This window comes from Bacillus rossius, chromosome 2 (genome assembly GCF_032445375.1).
Source record: "Bacillus rossius redtenbacheri isolate Brsri chromosome 2, Brsri_v3, whole genome shotgun sequence".
Classification (NCBI taxonomy): Eukaryota; Metazoa; Arthropoda; class Insecta; order Phasmatodea; family Bacillidae; genus Bacillus; species Bacillus rossius.
Genome location: NC_086331.1, coordinates 20166216 through 20188102, shown reverse-complemented (window position 1 = coordinate 20188102; position 21887 = coordinate 20166216). Strand labels below are relative to the sequence as shown.

At 34.8% G+C, this 21887-nt stretch overlaps 1 protein-coding gene across 6 annotated transcripts in view; it reads right to left on the bottom strand.

The window, feature by feature from the left end:
- Positions 1-218: 218 nt before the first annotated feature.
- LOC134529152 (uncharacterized) overlaps positions 219-21887 on the bottom strand; it is a 94464-nt gene continuing 72795 nt past the window's right edge. For all 6 annotated transcript variants that reach the window (XM_063362931.1, XM_063362929.1, XM_063362928.1 and 3 more), the window contains one exon: positions 219-19470. In XM_063362931.1, the coding sequence (XP_063219001.1) occupies positions 17823-19470 (1648 nt within the window). In that variant the 3' untranslated portion in view covers positions 219-17822. The remainder of the gene's footprint in view (positions 19471-21887) is intronic.

The window sequence follows — 21887 nt, the reverse complement described above, 5'->3', positions numbered from 1 at the left end:
CTTATTCTGTAGAAAAAACACTTATAATTATTTACATAATTTGCTTGAAAATATGTTCTGGCACTTGCAAAATTAAGAGGTACATTTAAATAAAAAAAAGATTTTCAATCTCTTTTTATGAAGTTAAAGGAAAGGCAAAGGAAACACCTATAAGGTAGGATTAAAAAATTTTAAGACTACAATAAAATTTTAAAATAAGATCAAATAGTACAAACATGTTCACCAAAATGTTTATTTTCTACATTTATGTTTTATTTAAAAAGATATTTTTGAGTAGTTAATTTCATAAACAAATCCAAACCATACACTTAAAAAATGGTACACCAACGACAAATTTTAATTTCTTTACATACTGGCACTTCGAATTGTCTTTATTTCATGTTGCCTCCATTTAGCGAAATATATCTGTATGCATGCAGTGTATACAGTAGTATATGTATAAAGTTAAGAAAGATACTTACATAGTCAAACATTTAAACATACACATAACATACAAAATGCAGTTATTTGTTTAGAAAGTCGTTATTTTAACTACATTTTTATTTGCTAAATACTTTGTACTTATACACATTTAGTAGTTACGTCTGTTACCTGTTGTGTATAAAATTAAGCTCACCATTTCGTGGTAGCAATTATGTAATTCATTACATTACAATTGATTTAATTAAGCATATAACAACATTAATAAAACACATTATGTAAAAACTATTGGTATATTGTATGGATTGAGGTAGAACCATTTGAAATTGCTATTACGTTTCAACTGTCAACGAAAATATATCCTGTATGTATGGTTTATACCCAAAACTTGGTTTGTTCGGAGTCATTCATATAAATGTGGTTATGACACAAAATTTTAGCATGCACTGCTCTTGGCCGTTTCCCATTAGCTATACTTCACTTCTAGAGAATAAAATGGCTATTAAAAATTTTTTAAGTAATAAATTAAAATATTAAAAATACAGAATCATTTAAAATTAAAATTCCATACTACAAAACTGATTTAGACAAAACAATTAAAAAAACAAAATGTGTTCAACGGAAGTGTTAAAAATTAATTGCATAGCAATGCAAAACAAGCAGCCATGCCATGCATAGACAGCCCAATCCAACATGTGATAAAATTCACATGTGTGAATTTTGATAGAAGGGAGGAAGGAAACAAGATACACAGGACTTCCCCCTAAAAAAGGCATATTCACGTTCAAATTAGGCGTAATCGTAAAATGTACATTATGTGAACATAAGACTATCACTGCTATCTAGCACAATGAAAAATAACGTAAGATTGAGAATAACATATTAATATTATTAAAAACACTGTGCTTAAACATTCCAAATCCATTTTATATATCACAACAAAATCTAATCCATAATCAACATAATCTTCTGATGAAATACATAGTCTTTATATAATAAAATTAAAATAACCGTGCCTAAATAGTCCATAAAAACATTAAATAAAATATAAACAACAAGTTGTGTGTCTACAATAGTTATAATTCATGCTTTTTCTTACAAGCTTCTTTCTCAATAAATAGCACCTTCATTTTTAAGGCATTAACTGATGAGAATTATAAAATAATGTATAAAATTATGCACTCTTGCCTATTCATTTCTAGCCTCTAACAAAGTTATTAAAATAGAGACTAAATACTAATCACCAACTTACACACAATCCCTTTGATAAAATTAATTTTTTACAGTTACTTTTATTTTTTATCTTCTATGGTTAATAGATCTTATATAAGACTGAATAAATTAATTATGGCTTACTTTCTCACTGACCTTGGAATTATAAAAGACAGATGAGAGGTGGTATGATAATGGAGCATTGACAGAATGCATTGTTGATGAAAATGGGAGAACCCTGGGAAAATCCACCAGACCACTCCATGTCCACCACACATGCCATTTGCAAAGAATTCAGGTTTGACCTCATAAGGAATCGAATCCACTCAACCTTCCTGGGAAGCAAGTGCTCCAGCCAATCAACATATGCAGCCCATTTCTAATAGTTGCAAAATCCTATCAGAACCATAAATACAAAGCTTTATTCTGGCATGTATTATTCCTTGGATATCTTCTCTAAAGACAAACACTTTGAAGATGCAGGAACAATGACATTTACTTCGGTTATTTTTTATGGAGCATGTTTTAATGTTAAGTATAAAATCTTACGCCCAACAAAAATAAACATCTTTAAAAAATTAAAAATATATATACCAAATTTCATCAGGTGAGACAAAACTTATCAGTATTTATTTATACATGTTTATCTACTAACTTGATTTGCTTCATGATGTCAATGTAAATCAGGGGAGAATATTCCATGAAACCAAAGGATACGTCAGTTACCCTACTTTTGACATTAAAAAAATATATATTTGGGACAGCATTCTCCACCTCACTACTCTTAATGTCGCATTCTATGTCTGTTTTCTGCTTCTTACGCAGCCACTCGGAGCTCTGCTATCTCCACGTTTTCTGCTGGTGCCCTAAGCCCGAATGCAGCTGGGCTGCGGGAATAAAACCTTAGCTCTGCTTCCCTCACTGCAACAATAACGTGAGCACATTATGAATTAATGCGTTAAGAATGGTGACTTTTTAACGACTAATTTCAGCAAACATATTTTTTGATCCTCAATAGGTAAAAAGGTTTGTTTAAACGTAATGAATAATATAAACTCGTCCCTTGGTATGTAAAGGCAGCGCAAGAGAACCGAGGGCTGGCTTTGCTTCCTCCAGCCATCCAAGCAGCGGAGTGTTAAGTCGGGAGAGATCATGGAAGAAGGGACGAAACGGAGAAGTGCATGGGAGCAGGATGGAGTAAGAAAGATCCATCTAGATTCTAAACTAAGACACGCATTAGCTACGCCAAACAAAGTTGCACATAAATAAAATAATAAATAAATAGGGCCAGGCGTGTAACTGTGGCATTGTTTTGGAAAACTTGCTATTTACCTAATTCTTTCAGTGGTAAGATATTTAAGCAGAAGACCATCTTTGGTCGTAACATATAATATATCAAAAGGTTGAGATTTAAAATTACTTACAAGCCAAAAACAAAAAAATAAATTTGTTTTTGAGCAATGTTTTATTTTTTGATGTGCATTAATAAGAAGGGATGTGGACTAAGTATTTGATAAGTTAATACAAGATTTCTCCATTGTGGCACTGTGTAATCCATACACTGTATATATTTTTATACATATATTTTTAAAAATTACTCTTGCACATCCCTGTGTATTGCATTTTCGATTATAAATAAAGATATGGTTAAAAAAACATTAATGTTAAGCATCTTAAAATTTTAAAAGCATTTACCGTTATACAAATTTTGATACTTAAAATTTTGTTTCCCAGACTGAAAACCACCCTTCAACCCTGATGTAAATATCTGAATGTTTTGCTTACAAACACTGTTGTCATTATTTATAATATCATGTAAATGTGCTATTTTGCAAGTTAGTAGCAAATTGTCACCATCAGTATTTACTGGTGTTTATTCGCTGTAACTTGTATCTCGAAAGTATTTATATATGTATATTATTTTGTCAATGGTCAATTCACTATAACACCATAAGCATGGGAATCATGTCCCTACTGAAAATTTAATTTGTGGTTTTATTATACTTTTACACTTAGGTACAAAATGTTTCATTTTCTATAAATTTCCCCAAAAAAACATACCTTTGAAATGTTTCCTTCCAAATGCTGGGTAAAACACAGCAGGTATGCGTGAGCATCAAGTATTAGCAACCCCAAGCAGCCCTCTTGTTGAACCATTTTCATTTGCACATTGTGGGAAAGGAGACCATTGCCATTGGCTGTTCTGTTTACCCACCTTACTTAGCCACACATTTTCTTGGTGCTTCATTTTAAGACCTCATTTCATGTTCAGAGAAGAGAGACACAAATATGTTCCAACACAAAAGCTCAGTCCTATTGTAAGTGTCACCCATGTTCTACGGATGCACTCCTTGAACAATATTCATTTGTTAGTTACAATCATTTTCATTTAACATAGCAAAGTTAAAAAAAATTAAAACTTACTTAATAACATTAAATCAATTTCATTAGTTTTTAGCTAGAAATATGTTGACCGACTGCAATATTAAAGCACTGAGTCATTTACAATTTGTAATTCATTAAGACTTTTTTCAGTACAAACTACATAAAATTCCTAATAGCATTTTCCTTACATGCTTAACTTTTGAAATCTAAAACAACTGAAACATATTTTTGCTAAACTAAAATGTATACTATTATATCAGCGAAGTGTAGGTAGTGAGGAGGGCCAAGCAAGACTGTCATGATAACAAATAACAATAGTATTTAGGCCATAGGTACGGTGAAAATTAGCTTAAATGAAATTAACAACAAGCGGTTAAACAAACCAAGTTTTGTGCTAAACTAGAATCTGTAATGTAAACCTTTATTCAACTGTAAGTTACAGATGAATATGAGAACTGGATGATGTGCAGGTAACAAAGTGTACAAAATATACCCAGTAGCATTATTGAATATCAGTCAAGCTCTATCTGCAAGGTAGAAAATCACAATGTTTTCTATTTGGTTTATAATGACAGGTAAAACATTGTTACACATAAAAGCATGTAAAACTTGTTAAACAGAATTGGTATGCACAATTAGAACATTTACAAACAAAATCCATTTTATGAGTTGTACAGTTTTAAAGCTGGTATTTATTGATCAAACTCTTTTGACTTAAAACAGCATCTTAGTGAACTTGTCTCATGTTAACACATACAATTTAATAAAAAAAAAGTATGCATTTGCTGAATTTCAGTAGCTATTTGTAACAAGAAAAAAAAAGAATATGCAAACATTTGGAAAAAAAATATAAAAAATTAATAAAAATTTCTCAGAGTACACTTTTACTCACAACTCATTTCCTTTTATATTCGTATTGTTACAACACTACAGCTATGTAGATGAATATATACATACACACAGACCACTGCAATACATAGTACAACAACTTAACACACAACTGTAGAGGCCTTAACAATGGAGATTCAATTAGGCATCTCTTTGCTGAAAATTAGTGTAAACTACCACTTTGCTTCTCTGTGCATGTTTTAATGATGCATGGTAGCCAATGAATATAAAGAGCCCTTCACCAGTCATCTTCCAATAACAATAATTATTTTCCTATTGAAAATACTGATTATTTGTACCTGCAGCAAACATAATTAGATATAACATTCACTAAAAATATATATATATATATTTCCAGCTAGATAAATCTTACACATGTATGTTTTATATTGGTTACGAACAACTGACAATGCTTATTTGTATTCAGTCTTTTAATCTTCTGCATATGTTACCTGTCATCTATTACCCTGAAAACTGCAAGTGAGAAATTTTCATAATAATAGCATGACAATAAACTACCAGCTTTAAAAACAGTTGCATCTGTGTTTAAAAAAAATTAACAAAAATTATAATTGTAAAAAAAAACAATTCTACACTACATCATATACAATGGAATTGTACGGAACATTTCATTGGCAGAAGTAACCAATCAATCAAACAACCAACCAACACTTTATTTCATTACTGAATAGAAATGGCAGCCAACATTTGTATTGATAAAGTTTAGCTCCATTTTGCATTAATGGCCAAAAAATATTTTGCTCGAGGTCTGCAAAGTACGTAATTACATCAATAAAAAAATACTATATTTAAAACACTGAATCACTGAAAAGGAGGAAAAAACTACTGATACAAATTCACAACCATAACACAGCGCTAACTTATGCCTGACTTACACTAAGGCAGTGTTGCACTGTAACATATTTAAAAAAAATTACTTTACCATAAAACTAAATCAGATTCATTAGTCTATTATGAGCAGCATTTATTATGAACCTACAGAAGTGTATTTGTTGTACAATTTAAAAATGTATACTTAATTTAGTTACTTGTGAACCAAAAATTTTAAATATAACAAGTAATTATAAAAATATAAACCTTTTCCTTCGAAATGCAGTTCCTAAAAATACCAGATTGAAACGAAGCTTAAAAGAAATAATCTGCCAGCAACACTGCCATTTAAATGTTTGAGGTTAGCGAGAAGCACCTTTTTTGGCAAAATGCACATTCAGCTAAAGGGACTACACGGCAACTCTCATTCACAGAAAATGAACACAAAGAAAACCAACACAATTAAAAACCAGCCATCTCAACTGAAAAGCCTGGTTATATATTATCAACAACTGACTAAAATCAAACTTAATGGGCCAGCTGTTAGCTATTTTTTTCAATCACTCAGTCGAAACACTCATTTAAATTGTGCTGCTTGCAAACAACATTTTCATGCAGTTTACGGTAATGAATTTTCTTTAAGTATATTTTGTTTAAAGAGTAAAATTTAAAAGAGCACACAAGTCAATCATACCACAAATGAAAATTATTTGTCACTACTATGTATGGAGCAAATGTTTGTAACGCTGTAAATACTCTTTAAAACACAGGCTTGATAAAGAAGATGGAATGTTTGCACTTGCTCCAAGAGATTAAACTTTGTGGTTTGTTTTATACTTATATGTGCAAAAATTAAAGGAATCTTAGGTTTATGAAACTCAAACTTTTTTGTCTACCCATAACATAACATGAACATAAGAACTAGGTAACTCACAATACTAAAACAATTAAGTTAACTAGTTATTGCATTCACATGATGATGCTTAAAGTAAAACCATAATTTATGAACATGCTAAGTTTTAAGGAAAAATGCAATTTAACCAAGACCATGTTTTCCACAGTATATCTGTACCTTCAAGTTATCTACAATTTCATGGTTTTCTATTATGAATTTTAGGCAGTGTCTTCATTACTAACTTGTTTACACAGGAAACCAGACAAACAAATAAGTAAACTAGCACTACCCAAATTTTTTTTTCTCTTGAAAAAGAAAAAAATTAAAACTGTTGTTTCCATCATATCATATAATATATCATATCTTATAATGTACTTATCCAACCAGATGATTATATAAACCCTAAAATCAAATAATACCACTAAGTGAACTTTGTTTTGTAATCTAATCACTTAATATTTCATAATAATAAAAATAATAGGATTATTTCATTTTCTTCACTACAAAATGATTACATATAACAGGATCACAAAACTGAAAAATGTACCGTCACTACTAAAAATTTTTTTTTCAGTTCATAATAAAAACTACAAAGGACTTTGATGTAATTCCCCGACGAAATATAGTAAATGACCACATAATGTAACTTACAAAAATCATTCATGCCTTAGCTCCATGTACACCATTTACTTATTCTAATATTCAGATGCAACTGCACAAAACATTTAACTAATTTTCCTTCTGAGTATAATGCCAATACAAGTATGTGTGTGAGTGAATTGTTACTTTATAGCAATAAGAGAACATTTTGTTAAGAGGAAGCAAAAAATCTTGAAAACAAAAGCTTGTTCTCAAAAAATAGAAATGCAGTGCAACACTACTACTCAAAAGTTCATAAATCAAGTTTCGCTACAAAAATTGATCAGCTACATGAACAAATTCAACAAATAAAGTTAATGTTAATTCATTCAAAGAAATTAATTTTATACTACAAAAATCAAAACAATAATCATTAAAATGTATACCAGACAAGAACAATGACACAACACAAAATAACCACTAAAACAAATTGTAACAAAAATAATTGTGAAATAACATAAACGATATACAACAGTAAAAATTCATATATTGTACATACAAACCTAAACCAAAATGAATTCATTTTACAAATACATATATATATATCTTAATTTACACACAAATACGGTATAAAAATTTATCAATTGTATGGTATGACCATGCTACTAGAGACCACTTAATCGGGAACACTAATTTTCCTGAAAATTCATTTAATATGATCTATTTCTCCATTTCCATATTTTTTCCAAATAGCCAACTGTTTGCATATAAACTTCAGCCAATTGTCATGCGAAAAGTTATTTGATTTTTTTCATTACTCTGGTGATTCATATTCTTTCATGCATACAGTCAAAACTAACTGTATATTAAGACCATATTCTATGTGTTTTAAAAATTCAATGTATATAACTGTTAATTGGAAACTTTTATTTGACTATTTTATCATTTTTCCTCTTTACTTTTTAATGTAGCTGATACATAAAATGTAATAATTTTCAATATTATTTAAAAATAAATGTTTCAAACATAACAAAAAACATAAAGGTAGTATAAATGTACTTTTGGTAGCAAACATTTCTATTTAATGTTTTGCAAATGGTCATCTACCTTCTATTTTAATTTTTTTATTCAACTATACCCCTCCAAATACATCTAATCATAAATTCACTGAACGTATATCGAACTACTACTATCTGAACAATATTCACTGCAGTAAATTATTAAATTAAAACAAATAAACCCCTACTTTTATGAATAGTCAAATTATATATACAAAATTTGATAATGCTGGTTCTTAAGTCCACACCTGTTTCCACTGCAAAATAAATGTATTAATATACCAGAGATAATTTTACAAACATATTCAATGGAAACACTGTGAGCAGTGGTTGTGTAAAAGTATGAAACACATAAGCTTAAAATTTAAAAAAATTTCAGCATCTTAGTTACACAAATCACCACTAAATGAAAGGTTTTACTCAAAGAAACACAAGAAACCTACAAAATTACCATCTGGAAAGGCAGTCATAAAATTTGCAAAGGAGTGGCCTGTGAAAAACTACAGTGATGTAAAATGTGCATCCTATACATACATAAAAAAATTCACAGGAAGTGGGATAAGTTTATGTTAAACTCCATTTTCTGAAAACCCAAAAAAAAAAAAAAAAAAAAAAAAAATGGGCTGAAAATTGACAAACAATCTGACTTAGCACATAGAGAGTAATTTTTTTTAAAAGTAATTCTGTTGACTGACCTCTGTGAATGTTAATTATTTGCCCAAGAAAAGAGTACCCGTATGCAAATAAAAGTTAACTAGGGATAACAAATAATGGAAATGATAATCTTAAATAATTTACTTGCTCCTTATGTTTGTATTCTCGTAAAATGGCTCCAGTTAAATTATATGTAATACAAGGGATATCTTTCTTGCATATTTATCAAACATATCAGATTTTTCTACATGATTGTGCATAACATAAATAACTGACACCTTACAGCTGCGGAGTTACGCGAGCCGCCGACACGTGTTTCGAGAGATTTCTGCCGCCAGGACGACGCGGAATGACGCGACTGGCCCCGGCCGCGCTCGGGAGTCCTGGAAGGTGTCTGGGCCTATATACATGTGCCCGGGACGCCTGCCTAGAGAGAGCAGTGGAGTTGAGAGTCAGAGTTCAGTCGGGAGTTCTCCCCCGGCTGAGTTTCCGGGGCGATAGTGTTGCGTGTGCGGCAGAGTGGCAAAGTCCCTGGACGAAGGTTCCAGGGCGAAGAGTTCGGTTCCGGGCGATAGTGTCGCGGACGCAGCGGAGTCCCCAGCGAAGTTCCGAGCGAGGCGTTGAGCGGCTCCTCGGCGAAGGCAAGTGCGTCGGCGGCGGAGACCCACAGGGATGCTGCGGCGAGAGTTGCTCCCAAAGTGCGGCCCAGCGAGGTGTGCGGTGTGTGAAAACGAGTGACTGGGGAAGCAACATTTTTAAGTGCAATTGATTATTTGCCATTTTATAAGATTAATTGTAAGTGACATAAGTAGTGGCCATCAATAAAACTGTGTAGTGTAATAAAATCTATTAATTGGACTATCCTTTACCAACCCGCGGTAAATCGTAATATTTTGGTGTCATAAGTGGGATAGCCCTAATTTAAAGAATTTAGCATTAGTTTATAGTGCATTAAAATTTAATTAGATTTTTGAGATTGCAACAAGTGTTAGGAACTGTAGTTAGTTTTTAGTGTAGTAGTTTGGAAATTAGTGTTAGTGTTTAGTAGGGGTTTTGGTTAGCTCGTTGAGGAAATTACTTTGTCATCCTAAGAGTTTAGTGTTAGGCTTGTAGTAAATGTGGACAAGAAAGATGGCTGCCGACGAGCAAAAGAATTTAATGTCGTTCCTGTCTGAAATAAGAGAAGAAATGAAGAATAAAATTGATAACGGCCAGGAAGAAATGAAGAATGAAATGAAGAGTAACAGGGAAGAAATAAAGAATGAAATGAAGAGTAACAGGGAAGAAATAAAGAATGAAATGAAGAGTAATAGGGAATAAATAAAGAATGAAATGAAGAGTAACAGGGAAGAAATAAAGAATGAAATGAAGAGTAACAGGGAAGAAATAAAGAATGAAATGAAGAGTAACAGGGAAGAAATAAAGAATGAAATGAAGAGTAACAGGGAAGAAATAAAGAATGAAATGAAGAGTAACAGGGAAGAAATGAAGAGTAGCCAGGAGAAAATGGAAAATAGGCTGGACGAGATGAAGAGTGAGTGGCCAGGAAGAAATGAAGAATAAAATTGATAACTGCCGAGAGATGAAGAATGTTATAAAGACCGAGATCGAAGACATCAAGAAAAACCAAGAAGAGATGCAAAATGAAATAGTTGCTGCACAAGAAGAAATGAAGAAGAAGATTGATGAAACTAGCATCCATTTGGAAGGCAAAGTGCAGTGTTTCGAGCAGCATCTTGCAGAACAATAGCAACAGCTAGCCGAACATGAAGAAATGATGGCACAACAGCTAGTTCAGATCAAGCAGACCACTGAACAGCAAGTAGCAGCTCTAACTGAAGAGTGCCGTCAGATTATCAAAGAAGCTGCATCGGGTACGAATAGGAGCAGTTATTCTGGAGATGTGAAGGTGGAAGGCGCAACCAGTCACCCAAAATTAAAGCCACCCACCTTTGATGGGCAATCGTCGTGGACTGTCTACAGGCGACAGTTCGAGGCAGCTGCTGAAATGAATGGCTGGGATGATGAAGAAAAGGCTACGCCACTCGTCTTGGCCCTGCGAGAATCTCCACTAGAGCTGCTGCAGACCATACCAGTTCCAGACCAGAAAGAATATGGGGTATTAGTAGCCGCCCTTGAGTTGAGGTATGGCGACCGACACATGGGCGAGGTGTACAGAACAGCCCTGAAGACACGTCAACAGAGATATTCGGAAACCCTCCAAGAGTTCGAAGCCGACATCGAGCGACTCGTGCACCTCGCCTACCCAGAAGCACCAACAGTTCCATCAACTGCTAGCCACCAGTGCTTTTATAAACGGGCTTAGAGATGTGGAGGTTCAGAAAACTCTTCATTTGGCCCGCCACAAAAACATTCGCGATGCTCTTGTTCACGCCCTGGAAATCGAAGGTGCCTGCTTTGTCTCAAGAAGCATGAGTATCAGAGCGAGACAGGCCATGTTAGAACCTTACCACCATGTGAATAGCTGCTCAGATACTAACGAAGAGATTATACTTGGAACACTGAGGAAGCTGTTGAATGGATCACAGTTTCAGAAAACAAGGGGAAAACAGCGGTGCTTCGTCTGCAAAGAACTAGGACACAACCGGCGCGAGTGTCCGAATCGTGGTAGGAAGCCCAAGGGAGAAGTACAACGCTGTGAAACAACGATCAAACAGAAGAAGAGTCTACCGGTCCGATGGAGAAGAGGTCGCCCACGATGTTACGCGTGTCGAGAAAGAGGGCACGTCCAACGTGACTGCCCGAATCGTGTGAAGAAGCCGAAGGAGGAAGGACATTGATGTGACAGTGGGATTAAGGAGGGTGGTAACTCACTGGTTAAAGGAACGGGAAGTCGCCTACGGTGTTCTGTTTCTGCGTGCCGACAAGGGCATTCTCCAGGGAGGTGCCCAGCATGGGAACGTGTTCAGCGGGGTTGCCTAATGGAAAGGGAAGCGCCACAGAAGCAAGGGCGGAAGAGCAAGACCCATAGTCACCGCAAAGCTGGCCTATGGACCCGAGAAGTCAGAGGATGGCTGCGATGTTACATGTGTCAGGAAGTGGGCCATATTCAGTACACCTGCCCGCTGTGTAGGGTGGCTTCGCTGCATGGCTCACAGCAGCGCAGTGTTACCTGTTTGGGACAAACAGGTTTAAGGAGGGGGCAATGTTACGAATGTGAGCAAGGCCGCGACACGTGCAGACGCAGAGCTGGCTGGCAGCTGCCGCAACATGCAAAGATTACAAGGATTGTCGCTTTCCCCCCTCCTTCCCTCCACTCCCCGCGCGGTGCCCTGCCTTTGACACGTAACCGACACCTTACAGCTGCGGAGTTACGCGAGCCGCCGACACGTGTTTCGAGAGATTTCTGCCGCCAGGACGACGCGGAATAACGCGACTGGCCCCAGCCGCGCTCGGGAGTTCTGGAAGGTGTCTGGGCCTATATACATGTGCCCGGGACGCCGGCCTAGAGAGAGCAGTGGAGTTGAAAGTCAGAGTTCAGTCGGGAGTTCTCCCCCGGCTGAGTTTCCGGGGCGATAGTGTTGCGTGTGCGGCAGAGTGGCAAAGTCCCTGGACGAAGGTTCCAGGGTGAAGAGTTCAGTTTTGGGCGATAGTGTCGCGGACGCAGCGGAGTCCCCAGCGAAGTTCCGAGCGAGGTGTTGAGCGGCTCCTCGGCGAAGGCAAGTGCGTCGGCGGCGGAGACCCACAGGGATGCTGCGGCGAGAGTTGCTCCCAAAGTGCGGCCCAGCGAGGTGTGCGGTGTGTGAAAACGAGTGACTGGGGAAGCAACATTTTTAAGTGCAATTGATTATTTGCCATTTTATAAGATTAATTGTAAGTGACATAAGTAGTGGCCATCAATAAAACTGTGTAGTGTAAAAAACCATTAATTGGACTATCCTTTACGAACCCACGGTAAATCGTAACAATATATTTATATTCAACTAGCTAACAGGTGCAGCTGTCTGTCTGAACTTTATTCCAGCAGTATTAGTATTGAGAAAACTGCACGTGGACACATGAATGTCGTGTGATAGTGAGTCAGTTTATGCATTTACGGAGCATCGTCATTCTGTTTCAAATGTTTGTAGGTAAATATTCTAAGATTTTTCCATGTGTAACATGTTTACTTTAAACATTTGTGAGTTACAACAGGTATCAAATGGTACAACCCCTAAGTCCGTGACTGCTTACTGCTGTTTTAACTTTCACTCTGCCATGTCCTAATAAAAGGTACCTGTCTCCGCAGAGAGGCACATTCATGCCTGGGCAGTGGCAGTTGCAGTGATGGTGACTGCCACATGTACGACGTGTGAGAGAACTTGACGTCAAATATGCACAATGTAATCTGAAGTCGTTAGGGTTCTTATATCTGTACCAACAAAAGCCCACCTTCCTATCACGGCCTTTCTTTCACTTTCCGCATTGCGTCTCACACCTTTCCCCTCTTCTACCTCACAGATATTTAAAGCTGCAAGGACTGGGAAATAGACCTGAAATAATATGCTAATGCTTAGTAATAAATCCCCTTAGTTTTCCACAAGCCGATGAAAATGACCTTCGCGTGAGTTCATTAATATGTACACAGAGTACAGTGTTAAGGGGTTGGCATCCTAAACTATTTTGCTTTTATTATTTTGCATTTTTACACGTGGTTTTTCATAAATTCAGAATATGTCCATATTTAATTGTTTGTAAATGATTTTTTTCTACTAAACAATTCCTTATTAATAGTTTTTACCATCAAGTTTTTATATCAGGCAAACCTGATATAAGGAAAGTTTTTAATCAGTCCTAGCATGTACAGAAAGCATGAAATCATTTGGTATACAGTTTTGAATTAACCGTTAGTTTATAGCCTTCATCATAAAACTCTTTATTTTTAGTAGGCCTATATCATTCATAATACAATAAATTAGGTTTTTCCAAAAACCCTGAAAAACTAAGGTTTATACGATGTTGACAAAACCTAATTTTTATTGATTTATGAATAAAAAAAAGTTTTATGGCAGCTATGAGCTAATGATTAATCAAGAAATGTATACATTTCATGATTTTTGTACATAATAGGATTGACATAAAAATTTGCCTTAAAATTAGTAGAAACTATTAAATAAGAAGTTGTTCAGTACAAAAAACATTTTACAAACCATCAAATATTCATATATATTGTGAATTTATTTAAAAATCATGTGTAAAAACACAAAATATTAAAACAAACTAATTTAGGATAATATCCCCTTCAGGCTACAACTTTGTTTGCAAGATATTTGACAAAAATTAATTCTTATTTTAAAAAAAAACCATGTCTCATATTCATGCTAGATTGTGTTGAACATAACTTCACACGTATGTGGTTTTCGAATAAAATGGTCAGGGAAAGGTCAAAATTGGTCCAAAATCTAATAGTGACCCTTTAAAAATAGTTCCTGGGAACTATTAAGAGTTGTAGAATCAAGAGCTGACTTAAATAGATTTGACTTGTATCTTGATGGATGGCTAATCAACTACTACTGCTAATGCCATTAATTTTTTCAAACAGGTATCTTAATCAGCTGATCTGAATTTATTTAATGGATTTTAAGAATTTGGTGGGATGCATTTAAGAATGAATCTGATTTGAACTTCTTCCAGTCAATATGACCTCAAGAGCTGTTTTTTGTGACAGCATTTGTCATGCTTTATTTTGACTTGTGCAGTTGTTTTCACCAATCAAGAAATTTAGATATCAGTAATTTTTATTATAATTACAAATCAAACCCTACTTTATGCACATGGGAGGCTTATTTTAAGGCTCTACATAATCTCCACGTCGTGTTATTGCATTTTACGGCTTGCTCTCAAACGCCATGCTGATTATTTCATTTTATTATCATTACTATTATTTAAGGGCTTTTTCTGTTATTCATCACAATAATCTCTTGCACTTTTTGGTGGTCACAAATTTTGTCACCAGATATTTACTAAATATCATCTAATAACAGTGGTCAGTCATGCAAATGTTCGTAATTATGATCAATTGTGTGACCTTTTACAGCTCGGAACTAACGTAAATATTTAGTGACAAAATTTGTTAACCAATGATAAATGCACAAGAATTATTATAATATTATTTTAAAAAAATTCCATTAATTAATAATAATCACAAGAAAAGAAAATAATCGACTCAGCATGAGACTGAGCATGATCGTAAGTTTTATTTTATTGTGATTTGTATGAAAGTTTCACTGTTTAGCAATGGCATGTTACCTATGTTGTTACTTTCTGCACCAGATATTATCTGCTATATATTTCATGCAGGTTTTCATCAAATGATGCACCATCTCTCTATTTATGGAATTTTTTTAAATTTTTTTATGGTAAAGCACAATGTTTAATAAAGAAGTGTGAACTCTCACAGCCATACAGTTGTCCACTGCCCACAGAGCACTAGCCAAGCTTCAAATGCAGCCCCAATTAATTCTGTCTTCACATAAGCAAACACAGGCTTGTCAATTACATAGCCTTGGTTTCATTAGTAATACATTAACACAGTGGTGATTAAATAATAACAATACTGAGTAAAATACCCCAAACAATTTTGTGTGTGGAAACAGATATATAAGTTTTTTCAAATGACAAAGTGACAAAATCCATACACAAACAGTTAGCTAAAATGTCAGAAAAGCAGATTCTAATAGAGATAACCACAGCTAAATAAAGTAATTCCTTGCCAGTTGCATTTGAGATGAGGTAAAAATATTATATACTACAAATGTGATACAACTTATTATTAGGACAGTACAGCAAGTGTGTATGCACACATGAGTGTTTGTATACATATGCATGCTTTGTCAAAGTATTCTTATAGGTACAGTATAGTAATTACAGAGAAATTTTTATGAAAATCCTAGCTGTTATGGATTTTGAAACATGATTTACAGATAAAAATACACAACACTTAAACTGAACACTTTAATAGGCTTCCAGTAATCCATCTGGCAAAACAATATTTCAATACATAAAAATCAGGCAAATTTGTTTTACATAGTAGGTCTAAGGGAAATATGGATGATGCTTGCCAATTAGGTAATATTTTCAGGTAATGTATTAATGTGTGTAATAAAAAATTACACACACACACACACACCTAAACTAACAATAGTAGTGTAAATTAAGATTCTCAATTACTTTACTGAAATTTAGGTACTTTACTGAAGTTAAGGTACAAAGTAAACAACAGCACTGGAGAATCAACTTGACTTTTACCAGGTACTGTCAGAAAAAATCATACACACTACTTAGATGATTTTGTAACTAAGTTGGACTTTCCATGAAAGTTATAAACTAACAGGAACAATTTTATCGTCATCTCTTTAAATGTCTCATAACTTGAAATATGTACATTGCCAATTAACTGGTAATATGTACATTGCCAATTAACTGGTAAATTTTGTGAAGGAAGATGAATTTTAAAAGTCTTATTCAATTGCTAAGCTGAATACTTTTTACTCCACCAGTAAATTTTATTTATAAATATAAAATTTACTATAAGAGTAAATATATATAAATTACATATGTATCTATCTGTTAGAAACTGAAAGCCTTTAAAGTAAAACAGGATCAAATATACAGATAGCCAACTAAGGCAGTTCCACAGTAAATTACAGCATCATTTTTTCCATGCCTGGCAAGGAAATCTAGGTTTTCGATTGAAAAGCAACTAATTCATTAAATATCAAGAAAAACTTTGGTATTCAACTAAACTTTATGACGTACACATAGTCAATAAATTACGTTAGTCGCCGCACTTTTAAATAAAGTATTCTATATTGTAGTGTCACAATTACACACATTTCATATCCATTCCCTACAATAATTAACGCTATTTTAAACTGAAAGTGGTAACAAAAATAACCTGAGCACAATCTGGGCCAATAATGCAAAGTCTATTTACAACAACATTTGACAAGACACACTTCTCAAGTAATGGTAAGAAAGACAATTAGAAAATGTAATTCATCTGATCTATTACATCTCAAAAGTTATATTTTAATGTGTTAAAAGTCAGATAAAATATGAATACTGATCAATAATGTAGATGGTTATTTATCATGAAATAGTCCCTTAAAATATGTTCCCACCTATTCTTGTGTTCTCAACATAAACCTAAGCTGTTATAATGTAATGGTACCTTTAAAGTCAGACTTTTAACTTGAATATGGTATATATGTTACAACAACTGCAAAATAATTCAACAATAAAATTACTGGGAATGTTTTCCTGCATGGAAATACCACCCATACAACTCAGGTTACCTATATGCATACTGAGTGCAACAATACAGCTACACACAGTAACTATTTAATAAGAACAAAACCACTCACCATAGTTAGAAAAGAAATTGACAGTAAAATTTCTAGCTAACGATTACTTTACTGAAGTTTTTTTTTTAATTGCTAGTAAATATCTTCAGTTATAAATTCCATAAAATGATATCAGCCCATCTTGTTGCAAATTCATAGTTCTAAAAATAATTATTTCCAATCCCACCCCAGAGTGGCAAACTGAAGTTCAACTGCAACTGTCTTTACTGGCTAAAAAAAATTAGGCGACAGGCTAACAGATTAGACAGGACCCACCAACCTCCCTTGCTGCACTCATATTCAGTGACTTTATAGTTGTCAATGCGAAGTAAAAAAAAAGCACTGAATAAAAGCTTGCTTGAAGTCAGTTATAAAATGATGCAAGATGTTTGTGAACACTTTGGAGTACAACAGATTTATGGCAGTGGGATAGTGGCCACATGACTAGACTTGAATCAGGTTTAACTAACCTTCTCACTCTGGCATTAGTCAATGTATCACTTGGTTACTATACGGAATATTATAGAAATAATCTAACCAACATGATCCAGATTTCTAAACACCAGATTCACTATCACTTTCATCTGAAGACTTATCAGTGCCATCCTCTCCTACTGCTTCTCTATTGTCTCCATAAGTATCGTCATCGTCATCATCCTCATCGTCGTCGTCATCATCATCGTCGTCGTCATCGTCGTCATCATCGTCATCGTCATCATCATCGTCATCATCATCTTCATCATCAACTTCATCCTCTTCTCTATATGATGGCTTCTGATACCTATATGTCAAACAGCTAATTTCCCCCGATTTTGTTCTATTACTAGGCCTAATCAGAGCACTAATTCGAGCTAGCACCGGTGTGTTATCATCCTCTTCCTGATGTTCACCGGAATCATTCACATCTACAGTTTCTTTTCTCTTTGTTTCTACATCTTCTCCCCTTGCTCGCCTTTCCAGTTTTCTTTTCCTCTCTTCCTCACTACTTCTTGTTACTTCAAATACACATTTTTTCACTAGACTTTCTTCATTTGCATTATTTCTGTTTTTAGATTTTTGTGCCAAAATGCTTGTAGATTCTGTAGGTTCCTCCGGTTCATCTTCCAAATCATCACTCAGCAACTCATTTTCAGCAATTACATCATTCACCAGCTTGTTTTCTTTAGATTTATTTTTTACAAATATTGTATTTTTAATAGCTTCTTTATCTGCATTTGTTGTCTTACTGCTAATTTCTTTTATTCCAGAAGACTGAATTTTTGACTCATCTTGCAAATCATTATTAATATTTTCAGAATCCATTTCATCATTATTTTCATTTTCATTTGACCTTATTTCTCTCCTCTTTAATCCTGGCAGTGTTTCTCCCAGAGGACCAGAGCTACATTTTTGAAGCAGTTCTACAATTGCTTCCACACGCCGTTTCTTCTTCACTGGTTCAACACCTACCAGGTCAAGAAGTGTCGGAGTTCCTTCCTTGTTTTCTTCCACTTCTTGCATATCTACACTGAAATCAGTGTCAACTATTGCGTTTTTAAAATTTGTTTGCATATACTCATAGCTACTGCAAGATTTGTCATCTTCACTATCATCTTCTTCCGAGTCACTCAGTTCTTTGAATAAATCCTTTAACTGGGGTTTCTTACGAAGGACGCGACTAGTGCTACTACCTGAAGCTGAAGGATCGTGTGGATCTCGTGATCCCACAGGTTCTGGCAGCCTCGCGTAATATGCCTGACCCCTCTTCCGCCGTCCACCTCTTCCCCCTCTGCTCCCACGACTACCAGGTGGCCTACCCCGGCTACCCCTCCCGCCCCGCCCACCCCTTCTGCTGACAACTTTCATGTGGTCGTCACACTTCCTCCTGCCGTACGAAGACTTCTTCATACCTCTCTTACCTCGGGGCTCACTTAGGCTAGCCTGAGCCAACAGAAGGCTGACGGCACCACCACCGGCAGCGACTGTACTGGCTACCATATCGTTGGGAATGCAGAGGCCAGCCTCCTCAGGTGACATGGCATAAAAGCAACGTTTATAATGTGGGTGATCGGGTGCAACATCGTGTTTTTCTAAAAGATGGCGACGTAAAGATTTGCGCACCGAATATTCTTTGTCGCAAAGCAGGCATTTCATGTGCTTTACACCTGCATGGGTCATGATGTGAGCCTTCACTCGCCCAGGCTGTGAAAATGCTTTTGGACACCTGCAAAAAAATAAAAGTTTTTCTCACAATACAATCACATCACAAGTAACAATACTAAATAAGAATATTAAAAATTATTTCTATAAGTACAGCATGTACAGAGCTGCCAACCTCAAATCACACCCATCAGTAATGACAATTATATGAAGAAAACAGTACGCGTAAATAATGCACGATAAATTTTTCCTGGGGAATTATGACACACACAAGATAAAACAAGGAAAATAATATGCAAAGAAAGGAAAAATATAGGCCTATAGGTATATATGAATACAATGTAAATTAATGAATCAAAAAAAAAACTATTTGAACAATACAATCATCTGAATATGTAAGAAATGTCAATAATTTTACTGGAAATTTTGAAGCTTCAATTGAAAGTATTCAAAGTTAAACTTGTGAACAACGTTCTTTTTATTTGCTTCTTTTATCCTGGTTGGATTAGAACTGCCTTGTAAACAAACAACAGAAGACAAACAAAAGAACTTGTAAACAATAACTCTGTGTTCGTTACTTTCGTTTCTTCAGATGTAGCGAAAAACCACGATATAGAATTATTGCTCGTCATGGCTATAAAATGTTCCGCATGTTTCTTTGATTCAATATGCCGTTTACAGTCATCCCTTCCACCATGTGCAATCGAAAAGTCACACGTGCATACATTACAAAACGCGTGGTGTTCCAAAACATTTGAAGACGACAAGCATGGCCATTCTTTTGAATAGTTTAGGTCGAAAGTTCTGAAGAATTGCGTTATTTTTTTCCCCCAGAAACACTTTTTTTCTGTCACACGCTTCATTTCTACAACCGGCACTGAAGAACAAAACACTATCGAAAAACATTAAAAAAATTCACGTCTGTAGAAAGACAAAAACACTATGATGAAAAAAATGGCTTTCAAAAAAATTAAAACAACACAGGTTAGCCAAAGTACCGTACAAAAATTATCGTGATGTAAGTAGCCAAAAAACGAAAAGTCGGAGAATATGTACTAGTTGTGTCGTACAACGGACGTAATACCATCCCATTACTAATTCAAAACACGAGAATTAATCTACTTATTTCAACAGTACATGCGCACACATACTAGTTCCGTTATTTGTGCAACCACGCGATGTATTCGAACTGCGTTCACAAAACACCACAGCAGAAACTACATTTTTTCCGTCTCCGTGCAGCACAAAGCCTCGTTTCCGTAATACACCAGCGATGTTCCGTAATTCCATAATTCGGTGTTAAATCCGTAATAATTACGGAAAATCCGTAATGGTTGGCAGCTATGCATGTATATAAATAATACTAGACTTTGTGGTCAAAATAATGGATTTCCATAAATAAGGCCCAAACAATTTTTTTTAATGAGTGAACGTTAGTTTTATCCTATGCATGCTCAAATATTGTTTGGGGCATACGGTTGTCTGCTTGATATTTTGTCTTGATGTTCACTTGGTAATGTTTTAAATTTGAACAGTTCTTCCATTTGCACTTCTAATTACTACGTAACTATGAACCTAATTGTTAAAAAATTAGTTATATTAAAAATATAAACTATTTTCTTCCTATTAAGGCCATTAGGATGGTGAATTTACCATAATTTGACTATTAATTCACATCTTGAGTGGATGCAGTGTGCAGTGCAGCATTCACTTACATGGTTCCTATCATATCTGTTGGAGCTAACCAGACCAGACCAAACCTGACCTGAACAGATACAGTGGGTGATGATCATAATGCAACTGTGTGTCTGCAGATTGTAACCAAATAATTGTAAGTGAAAAATGTTTTGGATTAAGGAAGCTAGGCAAACTAAAACTTCACACATCTATCAGTCACACAAATCATAAATCAAGTATGTACACTGATGGGCCAGGTACCCAAGTTTGCATTGACATACCCATTAAAAATTTAAGTTGCTACAGTTTTAATTAAGTTGTCTGATAGATACATAATTCAGAGTGTTACTAAATACATAGCTTAGAAAATAATCAAAAGCAAGCCCTAAAATGTCAGATATTTCATTTAGCAGTTATTTTTAGCATAGCCTTTTAGCTAAAGCAAAAAAAAAAATGGTTTTTGTACTTCTTCTGCAATTGCCACTTGTGGCGGCCTCAGTCGTATTGGATATTATTATTATTTTTATTTTGCGTAAAGTTTATTCTTAGATGATTTAATTTTTTATAACACTATTTATGTCCTTATATTATTTAATGGTGTATTTTAATATTTATTTATTGTAACTTTTTAATAGTATACTTGGTTTATTTTACGTTAAGTACTCTTACTCTGTAGTGGGACCTACAAGAAGTAACCAGAACGATCTAGCGGAGTGAGGGGTGGTAGTAGAGGATGGGGGTGACGTCAGCTGACGTGACAAGGGGAGGCGGCTGCCAGCTGTTGCGAGGGGAGTGTGTTTGAGA